Source organism: Polypterus senegalus, chromosome 3, assembly GCF_016835505.1.
Source record: "Polypterus senegalus isolate Bchr_013 chromosome 3, ASM1683550v1, whole genome shotgun sequence".
Lineage (NCBI taxonomy): Eukaryota > Metazoa > Chordata > Cladistia > Polypteriformes > Polypteridae > Polypterus > Polypterus senegalus.
Window position 1 is genome coordinate 96,257,667 of NC_053156.1, and position 13,066 is coordinate 96,270,732.

General features: G+C 43.1%; 1 protein-coding gene across 6 annotated transcripts in view; it reads right to left on the minus strand.

The window, feature by feature from the left end:
- The window catches only part of mcm9 (minichromosome maintenance 9 homologous recombination repair factor), a 67,110-nt gene that overhangs the window by 23,528 nt on the left and 30,516 nt on the right, over window positions 1-13,066 (minus strand). For all 6 annotated transcript variants that reach the window (XM_039747643.1, XM_039747646.1, XM_039747642.1 and 3 more), the window contains 2 exons: window positions 4,614-4,930; window positions 2,016-2,097 (listed from right to left, as the gene is read on the minus strand). In XM_039747643.1, the coding sequence (XP_039603577.1) occupies window positions 2,016-2,097; window positions 4,614-4,930 (399 nt within the window). The remainder of the gene's footprint in view (window positions 1-2,015; window positions 2,098-4,613; window positions 4,931-13,066) is intronic.

A 13,066-nucleotide genomic window follows, 5' to 3' on the forward strand; every position in this document is an offset into this window, starting at 1 on the left:
TGAATAAACCTATGATGTCCTGGATAATGGACAATCTGTCAGGCAGACTGTAGACTGTGAGACTTAAGAACCATGTTTCTGATACTGATGTGAGCAACACAAAGAACAGTCCTGTATCTTATCTGTATACCACAAACTATAAATATAATGCCAGGTCATGTCACTTGCAGAAATTCTCAGATGATTCTGAAGTATACTGATAAACAGGATGAGACAGAGTATAGGAGTCAGGTGGAAAAGTTTGTTTCTTGATGCAAACAGAACGGTCTGAAACTTAACATCAGCAAAAACCAACAAACTGGTTATTGCCTCTTGCTGCACCAAACAGCCTCTGTATTGTACTCTGTACTTTTTAATTTATATTAATGACATTAATTCTGGTATAGTTAGTAAACTTGTCAAATTCACAGATGACACTAACAGTGGAGGGATGGCAAACACTAAGAAGGAAGCAAAAAGAATTCAAAATGACCTGGACAACCTTGAGAACTGAGTGAACACCTGGAAAATGCAGTTTAATGTAAAAAATTGCAAAGTGCTACACATAGGCAAAAGGAACATCAATTATAAATACATGATGTGAGACACTGACATTGGAAGCAATGTCTGAAAAGGATTTAGGGTATATGTTGATGCAACATTTTCTTCAATTTAGCAATGCATACAAGCAATTAATAAGGCAAATAAAATGTTAGGTTATATCATAAAAACTGTTAAAAATACTGTAAGTCAAGGGACATTATGCTCAAACTATATAATCACTTGTAAGAGCTCATCTGGAGTACTGTGTGCAGTCTGGTCACCACAGTACAAGAAAGACATAGCAGCACTTGAAGATGTGCAGAGGAGAGCAATCAAGTGCATCCCAGGATTTAAGGACCTGTCCTACTCTGAGACATTCAGAAAATTAAACCTGTTTAGTCTTGAGCAGAGGAGACTGCGTGGGAACCTAATTTAGGTATTTAAAATCCTCAAAGGCATTAGTAGATCCAAGTAGATCCAACAACATTCTTTCAAATTAATGGTGAATCACATATTCAAGGACATCGGTGTAAATGAAGGGGAAGTGCATTTAAAACTGGAGCCAGGAAGCACCTCTACTCAAAGTGTTTTAAAGATCTGGAATAAACTTCAGAGATTCTGAGACATGTAGTTGAAGCAGAAACCTAGAAAACCTTTAAGAAGAATCTGGAAGACACAGTGGGACATCTTAGCTATTAGCTAAACAGATGAGCTTGATGGACTAAAGTCTCCTCTAGTTTGTCAGATTTCTTATGTTTTGAATTTCCTAGCTTTACAGTCATTCAGACCATTGTGTGGTCAGACCAAAGTGCATGTGTATAAACTAGATCTCCAAATGTTTGCAAATAAAAAACAAGATATGCAAGTTAGTTTGCAAATACAGCTATGCCAATGAACTTCACTGTTGCAAGCTAGATTTCTTTGTTAGCAAGACTTTCACAATATCATGTTCTTAGCATGTTGAAAGTTATTGGAATATTTAATTGCTCTTTAATGTCTGCAAAAGCTTCCTCTTTCAGAGGAATTCATGTCATTTTTTGTGATATGTACCAAGTTAATTAAATAGCTTACTACTCAAACCGAATATGACCAAATCAAAAAGTATTTTTTAATTGTTTTTGATCATCACTTAGATTAAATCAGTAAAGACTGCTGACACAAGTGGTGGATGGGTACCTTTTTTTTTTTTGCAAAACAGTCTTTCACATTTAAACATGAGTGAATGCAGGATTCTTAATATTCAGACCTGAGGCTGCAAAACAAATCTATATAATCACTACATGCAATATTTAAATAAACAAATTGAATTACAAATATAAATTAGAATTAGAGAAAACATTCTGCCATAGTAATATTTAAATTACTATTATAAGCTAACCACTCAGGGAAAGGGGGATTGGGGAGGTGGCACTTTTTCCCCACTTCCAGTACGAAATGTGACCATAATCTTGACTTCTCATTCATTCTTTTACAAACAAATACAATATCACTACCAGATTTGCAGCTGTCTACCAAATCATCTTCCAGCACCACAACCATAGATCGAGGAATACTTCCCACAGCAAGTCTCTGCACCTATTTAAAGAAAAAAAATAATAATAATGTATTTTATATATACTATTACACTTCCACTAGAATTGAAAACATTATAAAAAAAAAAAAAAGTACTCGTCTAGTTCCATTCATGCATATTCCAAAACTTTCACCAAATTCATATTGCTGGGGTGCATGTATTGGCAGCACTGTGTACAAGTCGGGTGCCAGTCACATAACCTACTATCCACAATCAATCACACTTGGCAAGTTAGGGTCACCACTTTACTTAAAATACAGCCTTTTAATGTAGGGTGTGGTGGACTGCCGGGACGCCCCTTTGGCACTGGATCCGAGGGAGCAGTGATGGGGTACACATTACATCCAATGGAACACTTGGTGGCAGCCCCCCGGGTTGTATCGGGGCCACAATTATGTTACACTGGAGCTCATGCCTGCTGGGCTCCGTGGCCACTGCTAGGGAGAGCTGCATGGCTTAATGAGCCTGTGTGAGCTGGAAAGCAGCAACACCCAGAAGTACTGACTGAATTAGGTTAATTATCACCTGAAGCACTTCCAGGTGGGCTGTATAAGAAGCCAGCAGCTACCACTAAAGAGCCAGAGTCGGGAGGAGTGGTGAAGAAGAAGAAGAAGAAGAAGAAGATTGTCTCTTGTTTTGGTGCTTTGCTTTATATTTTTTTGGTGTGCATTTGGGACTGTGCCCTGCCTGTGGGACACGGGGAAGACGTGCCCCACAGGTCAAGAAAAATAAACCTATTGTTTAGTTTTCACATGCCTCTGTTGTCAGTCTGTGTCGGGCACCTATATAGCGCCTTTCACAAGGGTAAGCTCAAACAAAAACAGGGAGAATGTGTTAATTCCACAATTGAAGTGCTTGAGCTAGTATGTGTACCCATGACTTAAAGAAAAAACTAATATGAGCATTTCATAGCTCAGTTACTTTATTTTATACTGCCTAATACTTGTTGTATACCTATATTAAATATTTATATATATTTTTAATCTAACACAGCTGCATATTTTATATGTATTGCTATTATTTATTTTCTTTATTTATTAACTAGGGTATAGTTTTCAGTGTACTGTAAACTATAAGGACAATGGACTCAATCCTTGGGATCTTATTTGGCTGCAGGTTTTGGATACAACCAGTTTCACAACCAATGGCTTATTTAACCTCTAATCTGATTTAATTAGCTGACCACTTTTTCTCTTTTAGAAAAGCACATCATTGTGATTAATACACAATAAGTAATTTGAAAATATTTTTTATCGCCCCCCCCCCATTGCTTTAAATACTCAATATTTTTCCTGCTGCTTTCCTATTATTTTGGCTATTTTCTATTTAATTTGCTTCCTTATGTGTATCCAATTATAACAAACAACAACAAGCAGGCATGACACCCTGCACCGTCAACTATTTCAAAACTATTTTTGCATCAGTCTTGCTAATGTGTCTATTAGTAAATAATGGATTAAATAGCCAGAACACAAGGAAAGGCAGAATTAAACTCAACATGATAAAGAAAATCTTAAACAAAATGAAAACAAAAATACAAAATTCTCCATGCTTAAAATGCATAAATTCTTGGTACATTCGAATAAAAAATTATTACCTAACTCGGCCTTGCAATTTCTAGATTGACCCCAGAGCAAAGAAACAGGAAAATAACAGCTTGCTTAATTAGGCTAGGAGTCCAACTAAAAACAGAAGGTGGATGAAAGAAAAACCTGTTGCCACATGGGGTCTACCAAGTTTATGAACAATCTATCAAAATAGAGATGCCATTCAAGAAGTCTGCAGCCCTTTAGCACCACCTGCTGGAAGAGAAACTCTGTTTCAACACACTTTTTGTCTCAGAAATGACATTGCGTTTTTATCACAATAAGCAGTGGGTTGTTTTTGTTTAATTTGATATAGCAGGGGTTTACAAAAATTAAGCCAAGGCCCCAGACAGTCGTACCATCTGGTCAGGGACCCCGATGCAAAGGAGAGTATGACTATGGATCTATGTTAATGCTAACACTTCCCAAACACAAATAAAGGTGATATTTGTTTAACTCCAAACCCAATTATTGTATTTGGGGATTTTAACAAGGAATTACAGACAGCGGTTTGTGTGGGCCTATGTCTTTTGAATTGTAAAAAACTAATGTGCCTTGATATGGCATAAAAAAAAGTAGAAAGCTTAAATGTCCATACTTTTAAATTACAAAAACTACTACATTTACATAGGAATTCAGATTAAAACAATCAAAAAGTAACTTACGTTACGTACAACTTCAGATCCAAAATAAATAAAAATAAAAACAATACAAAGTGATTGTTAAGGCTGAGCCCACACAATCTTCTGCATCAATGTTCAGCCTGTTGTACTTGTATTTATTTTCTAAGAAAATGATAAGGGTTACTAAAAATTGTTTATTATCAAAGAACACCAAATTGAGATGTTATACTGTGGTTGAACAAATGATTAAGATCTAGAAGCATTTAAAATAGACAGCTTTCCAGTACATAAGTAATTATTTTTATTCACCTGCTCTTGTATTTTGATTTCTTGGTAGTCTTTGCTGCATCCAGATGCAAGTGAACTTGTAGACATGCAGGTAAATTTAGATGAATTACAACCATCTTCATTTGGACAGCATGATGGTGTCACAAAACTGAAATATTGCTCAATGTTTGCTTTGACAGGAAATATTTGCTTGCACTTAGCACACATGTAATCCCGCTCAAACTCGAGTACTTTCACCATGCTAGTCCTTATGACTGTTGCAGTAATAGACAAAAAGTGGCCAACATCACATGATGTTGGAATGCTGTCTCTAGTCAATTCCGGACAAACAGGCAATCCTAAAAAAAAAAAAAAAATTCAGAAAACAAAGACTTTTGACTTAATAAAAGGTAGTCAGAAATAGTTGGAATTAAAGAACAAAAGAAAAAAGTAAATTATTTTTATGCCATAAATACGAGACACAGGAAGCCGAGTCAAATTTATGAAGTACACAGTAGAGAAAAATAAATCTGCACTATTTCCAAAACATACAATAGCACAATTAACTATTGGTAATAAGGTAATAATGATGATCTGATCAGGATTTTTAGGGCTGTTACCTATCACTGAGTTTATGTTACTAGAACTGGCTGATTCCGATTTCTTTATCACTTAATTTTATTTTTGTTTACAGTAAGCTCCTGCATAACCATGAATGTATAAACCTTATGTTCTATAGTAAAGTGGTATTTTTCTAATTAAACTGCAGACCACAGGTGTTACCTGTTCATTTTTATTGACAAAATTAAATGCTGTAGGCTTACTGTTCAGTGATCATAAAACATAAAAAAAAGTAAAATCCCCTTAAAATCCTTTTTAAACTAAACATGTATAAAAATAGCTTCCATAGTACACATGCTGTAAAGGAAAAAACATTGTCATAATTACAAGCCACAATTCAAATATAATGCTAAAAGGCTCAAGAGTCCATTGTTTACTAAACAGCAAACTCTTCTCTCTTCTCTTTTTCTGACTAAAAATGTAAGCTGCTGTTCTAAACACAAGCTCGCTCACAGGCCACACTCGGACAAGAAGTGTCCATTTTCTTTACAGGACAAAAATAAAAGGTGTGAACTCATTCTCTTTAATTTCTGCCAAAGACATGCTTTCATTTCTTACACTGTCATTCTTTTCCATACATATCACAACTCCTTAGATTCTCCTTGTCTCACTTTATTACTCAACTTTCTTTATTGTACAGGTTAATATTCCTACTGTCACTCTCCCCTAAAGCATGCTTGTCTACTCTCTGTTTACTAGACATTCAACAACAAAATGACATATGCAATTCCTGAACTACAGTAATGCCCCACATAAAGGTACACTACAACTAAATTACTGTAAATCTGAGAAAAGCAGGCTCTGAAAAGCATTGATTCGTGTGCATGCACAAGTACCCCTTGCTGCTTTCACCAGATTCTGTGAATTTCATTGATCATTTCAGGAATCTTGAACCCGACACCATCGATAACGTAACAGGATGAGTGTGGCAGATAGGGACAAAACACTCCAGGGAACAGGATGGTGGAAAGTGTTCAAGTGCTTTTATTAAACAAACTGTTGTCCTCTTGTCATCCTTCTCGCTCACACACAGCCGTCCCTCGGATCCGTGAAGATGACACCACCTTGATTGCTCCCACTCCATTGCACAAATTAGTGGGGACAATTTGTCCCTAGAGAACCGATCCTTCATCCCATCACGGGACCTCAGACAGCCCTGACTTTCTACTCACCCTAGGTGGGCTGGCTCGTGCTTTCATGCTGCACTATCACTCTTAATGCCTCTCTTTGTTTAATTTTTCCCCTCTCATTATTTGCTGGCCCGTAGTTATATGGCTCTGTGAGCACAGCGTCTCAATCAAGCACCACAGGAAGCCGATGTAGCAATTGAGAAAGATTGCACCCTTACGTGCAGATGCATTGCACTCCAATTACTTCACCCAACTCCAACTCCCCACAGCTGTGCGAGTGCACCCATGGAGACTGACATGACTATCAGATTATTTAATGAAAAAGCAATTCTTTCAGAGCCACGGTCCTGCTATACCACACAACTTTCATATGTCGTGCAAAAAAAAAAAAAACGGAAAAAACAAAAGAAAAAAAACTTCAGAAGTATGCATCTCTAAATGAGGCCACTCTGTTAGAGCAAACAAATAGCAATTGAATTGTCAATGTCCTTCCAGTGTATGGCTGTAAAATTAAGAACAACTGCTCTTATCCTATTCAAGATGTTCAGATCACTGTGTGTGTTGCTCGCCCACCCCTGGATTTGGTTAACCGGATGTACAATTTAAAGAGATTATCTTCATTTCATTCATTTTTTATTTCTTGATATTTGCCAGTAATAAAGCTGTAGTGAATGAGTTATTAAGGGGGCATGCTAAGCGCCTGCATCTTCGCGTCTCTGCTTCTGAATAGGGGGGCTGAACATACTCTAAGGAGATGCAGTCGCTCCTCTGAAACCCCCCTTTAAATGGTGATACACTGGGAAACACATACATTTTTTTTACCTCCTCTATACTTGATCAGCAGGCTTGCTGCTGCTACTGCATGATCTGCATGTAGCACTGCCCGTTTAAGCCAGCTGCTGCTTGTGCATGTCGTGCTGCGCGTTGATCATTTAAAAGCCTGTACAGCAGCTGTCCTTTAAGCCAGCTGCTGCTTGTGCTGTGCTGCATGATCTGCATGTTGCGCGTCAATCATTTAAAAGCCTGTACAGCAGCTGTCCTGTTCTTAAGGGGCCATTAAAATGTCTCTGAGAAAATCACGTCTCAACCCAAGATTTTTTTTTTGTATTATTTCTCTCTCACTATTATATATATATATATATATATATATATATATATATATATATATATATATATTTTTATATATATATATTTATATATATATATATAAATATATAAAAATATATAAATATCCATCCATCCTCTTCCGCTTATCCGAGGTCGGGTCGCGGGGGCAGCAGCTTAAGCAGAGAGGCCCAGACTTCCTCTCCCCGCCACTTCTTCCAGCTCTTCCGGGAGAATCCCATGCTCCCAGGCCAGCCGGGAGACATAGTCCCTCCAGCTGTCCTGGGTCTTCCCGGGGCCTCCTCCCGGTTGGACGTGCCCGGAACACCTCACCAGGGAGGCGTCCAGGAGGCATCCTGATCAGATGCCCGAGCCACCTCATCTGACTCCTCTCGATGCGGAGGAGCAGCGGCTCTACTCTGAGCCCCTCCCGGATGACTGAGCTTCTCACCCTATCTTTAAGGGAAAGCCCAGACACCCTGCGGAGGAAACTCATTTCAGCCGCTTGTATTCGCGATCTCGCTCTTTCGTCACTACCCATAGCTCATGACCATAGGTGAGGGTAGGAGCGTAGATCGACTGGTAAATTGAGAGCTTTGCCTTACGGCTCAGCTCCTTTTTCACCACGACAGACCGATGCAGAGCCCGCATCACTGCGGATGCCGCACCGATCCGCCTGTCGATCTCACGCTCCATTCTTCCCTCACTCGTGAACAAGACCCGAGATACTTGAACTCCTCCACTTGGGGCAGGATCTCTCCCCAACCCTGAGAGGGCACTCCACCCTTTTCCGCTGAGGACCATGCTCGGATTTGGAGGTGCTGATTCTCATCCCAGCCGCTTCACACTCAGCTGCGAACCGATCCAGAGAGAGCTGAAGATCATGGCCTGATGAAGCAAACAGGACAACATCATCTGCAAAAGCAGTGACCCAATCCTGAGTCCACCAAACCGACCCCTTCAACACCCTGGTTGCGCCTAGAAATTCTGTCCATAAAAGTTATGAACAGAATCGGTGACAAAGGGCAGCCCTGGCGGAGTCCAACTCTCACTGGAAACGGGCTCGACTTACTGCCGGCAATGCGGACCAAGCTCTGACACCGTTGTACAGAGACCGAACAGCTCTTATCAGGGGTCCGTACCCCATACTCCCGAGCACCCCCACAGGATTCCCGAGGGACACGGTCGAATGCCTTTTCCAAGTCCATAAAACACATGTAGACCGGTCGGGCAAACTCCCATGCACCCTCCAGGACTCTGCTAAGGGTGAAGAGCTGGTCCACTGTTCGCGACCAGGACTAAAACCACACTGTTCCTCCTGAATCCGAGGTTCACTATCCGACGGACCCTCCTCTCCAGAACCCCGAATAGACTTTTCCAGGGAGGCTGAGGAGTGTGATCCCTCTATAGTTGGAACACACCCTCCGTCCCCTTTTAAAGAGGGGACCACCACCCCGGTCTGCCAATCCAGAGGCACTGTCCCGATGTCCATGCGATGTTGCAGAGACGTGTCAACCAAGACAGTCCTACAACATCCAGAGCCTTAAGGAACTCCGGCGATCTCATCCACCCCGGGCCCTGCCACCAAGGAGTTTTTGACCACCTCGGTGACTTCAGTCTCAGAGATGGGAGAGCCCACCTCAGAGTCCCCAGGCTCTGCTTCCTCATTGGAAGGCATGTTAGTGGGATTGAGGAGGTCTTCAAGTACTCCTCCCACCACCCACAACGTCCCGAAGTCGAGGTCAGCAGCGCACCATCCCCACCATATACGGTGTTGACACTGCACTGCTTCCCTCCTGAGACGCCGGACGGTGGACCAGAATCTCCTCGGCCGTCCGAAAGTCGTTCTCCATGGCCTCTCCAAACTCCTCCCATGCCTCAGCAACAACCGAAGCCGCGTTCCGCTTGGCCTGCCGGTACCTATCAGCTGCCTCCAGAGACCCACAGGACAAAAAGTCCTATAGGACTCCTTCTTCAGCTTGACGGCATCCTCACCGCCGGTGTCCACCAACGGGTTCGGGATTGCCGCCACGACAGGCACCACCACCTTGCGGCCACAGCTCCGGTCAGCCGCCTCAACAATAGAGGCACGGAACATGGCCCATTCGACTCAATGTCCCCACCTCCCTCGGGGCGGGTTGAAGTTCTGCCGGAGGTGGGAGTTGAAGCTACTTCTGACAGGGGACTCTGCCAGCCGCTCCCAGCAGACCCTCACAACACGCTTGGGCCTACCAGGTCTGACCGCATCTTCCCCACCATCGGCCAACTCACCACCAGGTGGTGATCAGTTGACAGCTCCGCCCCTCTCTTCACCCGAAAGTGTCCAAGACATATGGCCGCAAGTCCGGCGACACGACCACAAAGTCGATCATCGACCTGAGGCCTAGGGTGTCCTGGTGCCAAGTGCACATATGAACACCCTTATGCTTGAACATGGTGTTCGTTATGGACAATCCATGACGAGCACAGAAGTCCAATAACAAAACACCCTCGGGTTCAGATCGGGGCCATTCCTCCCAATCACCCTTCCAGGTCTCACTGTCATTGCCCACGTGAGCATTGAAGTCTCCCAGCAAAACGAGGGAATCCCCAGAAGGTATGCCCTCTAGCAACCCCTCCAGAGACTCCAAAAAGGGTGGATACTCCAAACTGCTGTTCGCATATGCACAAACAACAGTCAGGACCCTTCCCCCACCCGGCGGAGGGAGGCCACCCTCTCGCCCACCGGGTAAACCCCAATGCACAGGCTCCAGTGGGGCAATAAGTATGCCCACACCTGCTCGGCGCTCTCACCGGGCAACTCCAGAGTGGTAGAGAGTCCAGCCCCTCTCAAGGAGATTGGTTCCAGAGTCCAAGCTGTGCCGAGGTGAGTCCGACTATATCTAGCCGAACCTCTCGACCTCGCGCACTAGCTCAGGCTCCTTCCCTTCAGAGAGGTGACATTCCACGTCCCAAGAGCCAGTTTCTGTAGCCGAGGATCAGACCGCCAAGGTCCCGCCTCGCCACCACCCAACTCACACTGCACCCAACCTCCTTGGCCCCTCCCATAGGTGGTGAGCCCATGGGGAGGAGGACCCACGCTACCTCTTCGGCTGTGCCCGCCGAGCCCCATGGGTGCAGGCCCGCCACCAGGCGCCACCATCGAGCCCCACCTCCAGGCCTGGCTCCAGAGGGGGCCCGTGACCAGCGTCGGCAAGGGAAAACGTTGTCCAAAGTTTTTCTTCATTGAGGTTTGTTGAACCGCTCTTTGTCTCATCCCTCACCTAGGACCAGTTTGCCTTGGTGGTTCTACCAGGGGCATAAAGCCCCGGACAACATAGCTCCTAGGATCATTGGGACACGCAAACCCTCCACCACGATAAATATATAAATATATATAAAATATATAAATAAATATATATATATAAAAATATATAAATAAATATATATTTATGCAAAGAGCTTTTGTAAAAAGCTATATTTCCCCCAGGTACACAAAGGTGCATCAATTAAACTATAAAAAAAACTGTGTTATAAAGATGGGGAGGGTTACATCAGGAAATGCATCCGGTGTAAAAATTTGCCAGATCAATATGCGGACGTTACAAATTTCCATACCGGATCGGCCAAGGTCCAGGGTAAAAACGGCCACCACCAGTACTGTTAGCCAACAGGGTGCTGGCGGAAATTGGGCTACTGTTGACTAAAGTAGTAGAGGGGGATTTGGGGGGGAGACACATGTCTGGAGGCAGAAGGACAGGAGGAAGGTAAAGCGGGTGGAATTGAGGGTAGGAACTTTGAATTTTGGCAGTATGACTGGTAAGGGAAGAGAGTTAACTGATATGATGGAGAGAAGGAAGGTTGATATATTGTGCATGCAAGAGACTAAACAGAAGGGTAGTAAGGCCAGGTGGATCGTCGGAGGATTCAAATTGTTCTATCATGGTGTGGATGGGAGGAGAAACAGAGTAGGGATTATTCTAAAGGAGAAGTATGTCAAGAGTGTTTTGGAGGTGAAAAGAGTGTTCGAGCAATGATTGTGAATCTGGAAACTGAAGGTCTGATGATGAATGTTGTCAGTGCAAATGCCCTACAAGCTGGGTGTTCAATGGATGAGAAAGAAAATTTCTGGAGCGAGTTGGATGAGGTGATGGACAGTGTACCCAAGGGACAGAAAGTGGTGATTGGAGCGGATTTCAATGGACATGTTGGTGAAGGGAACATAGGAGATGAGGAGGTGATGGGTAGGTATGGTGTCAAGGAGAACAATGAAGAAGGTCAGAGGATAGTGGATTTTGCAAAAAGGATGGGCATGGTTGTGGTGAACACATATTTTAAGAAGAGGGAGGAACACAGGGTGGTGTACAAGAGTCGAGGAAGATGCACACAGGTAGATTACATCCTATGCAGAAGAGTCAATCTGAAGGAGATTAAAAACTGCAAAGTGGTGGCAGGGGAAAGTGTAGTTAGGCAGCATAGGATAGTGGTATGCAAGATGATGTTGGAGATCAAGAAGAGGAGGAGAGGGAGGCAGAGCAAAGGATCAAAAGTTGAAAAAGGAAGACTACAAGGTTGAGTTTAGGGAGGAGGTAAGACGGGCACTGGGTGGCAGTGAAGAGTTGCCAGACAGCTTGGCAACAGTAGCAGAAGTAGCAAGAGTGACAGCAAGAAGGGTGCTTGGCGTGACATCTGGACAGAGGAAGGAGAAAAAGGAAACCTGGTGGTGGAATGGGGAAGTACAGGAGAATATACAGAGGAAGAGGATGGCGAAGAAGAAGTGGGATAGTCAGGGAGATGCAGAAAGTAGACAAGAGTACAAGAAGATAAGGCGCAAGGTGAAGAGAGAGGTGGCAAAGGCTAAAGAAAAGGTGTATGATGAGTTGTATGAGAGGCTAGACACTAAGGAGGGAGAAAATGACCTGTACCAAATGGCTAGACAGAGGGACTGAGCAGGGAAAGATGTGCAGCAGGTTAGGGTGATAAAGGATAAAGATGGAAACGTTCTCACAATTGAGGAGGATGTGTTGAGCAGATGGAAAGAATACTTTGAGAGGCTGATGAATGAAGAGAATGAGAGGAAGAGAGAAAGAAGGTTGTATGATGTGGAGATAGTGAATCAGGAAATGAAATGGATTAGCAAGGAGGAAGTAAGGACAGCTATGAAAAGGATGAAGAATGGAAAAGCCACTGGAGCAGATGATACCTGTGGAAGCACGGAGGTGTTTAGGAGAGATGGCAGTGGAGTTTTTAACCAGATTGTTTAATGGAATTTTGAAAAGTGAGAGGATGCCGGAGGAGAAGTGTACTGGTACATATTTTTAAGAATAAGTAGGATGTACTGAGCTGTAGCAATTACAGGGGGATAAAATTGATGAGCCACAGCATGAAGTTATGGGAAAGAGTAGTGGAAGCTAGGTGAGCAGCAGTATGGTTTCATGCCAAGAAAGAGCACCACAGATGCAATGTCTGCTCTGAGGGTGTTGATGGAGAAGTATAGAGAAGCCCAGAAGGAGTTGCATTGCATCTTTGTGGACCTGGAGAAAGCATATGACAGCGTGCCTCGAAAGGAGTTGTGGTATTATATGAGGAAGTCGGGAGTGGCAGAGAAGTATGGTACAGGATAGGTACGAGGGAAGTGCGACAGTGGTGAGAACTGCAGTA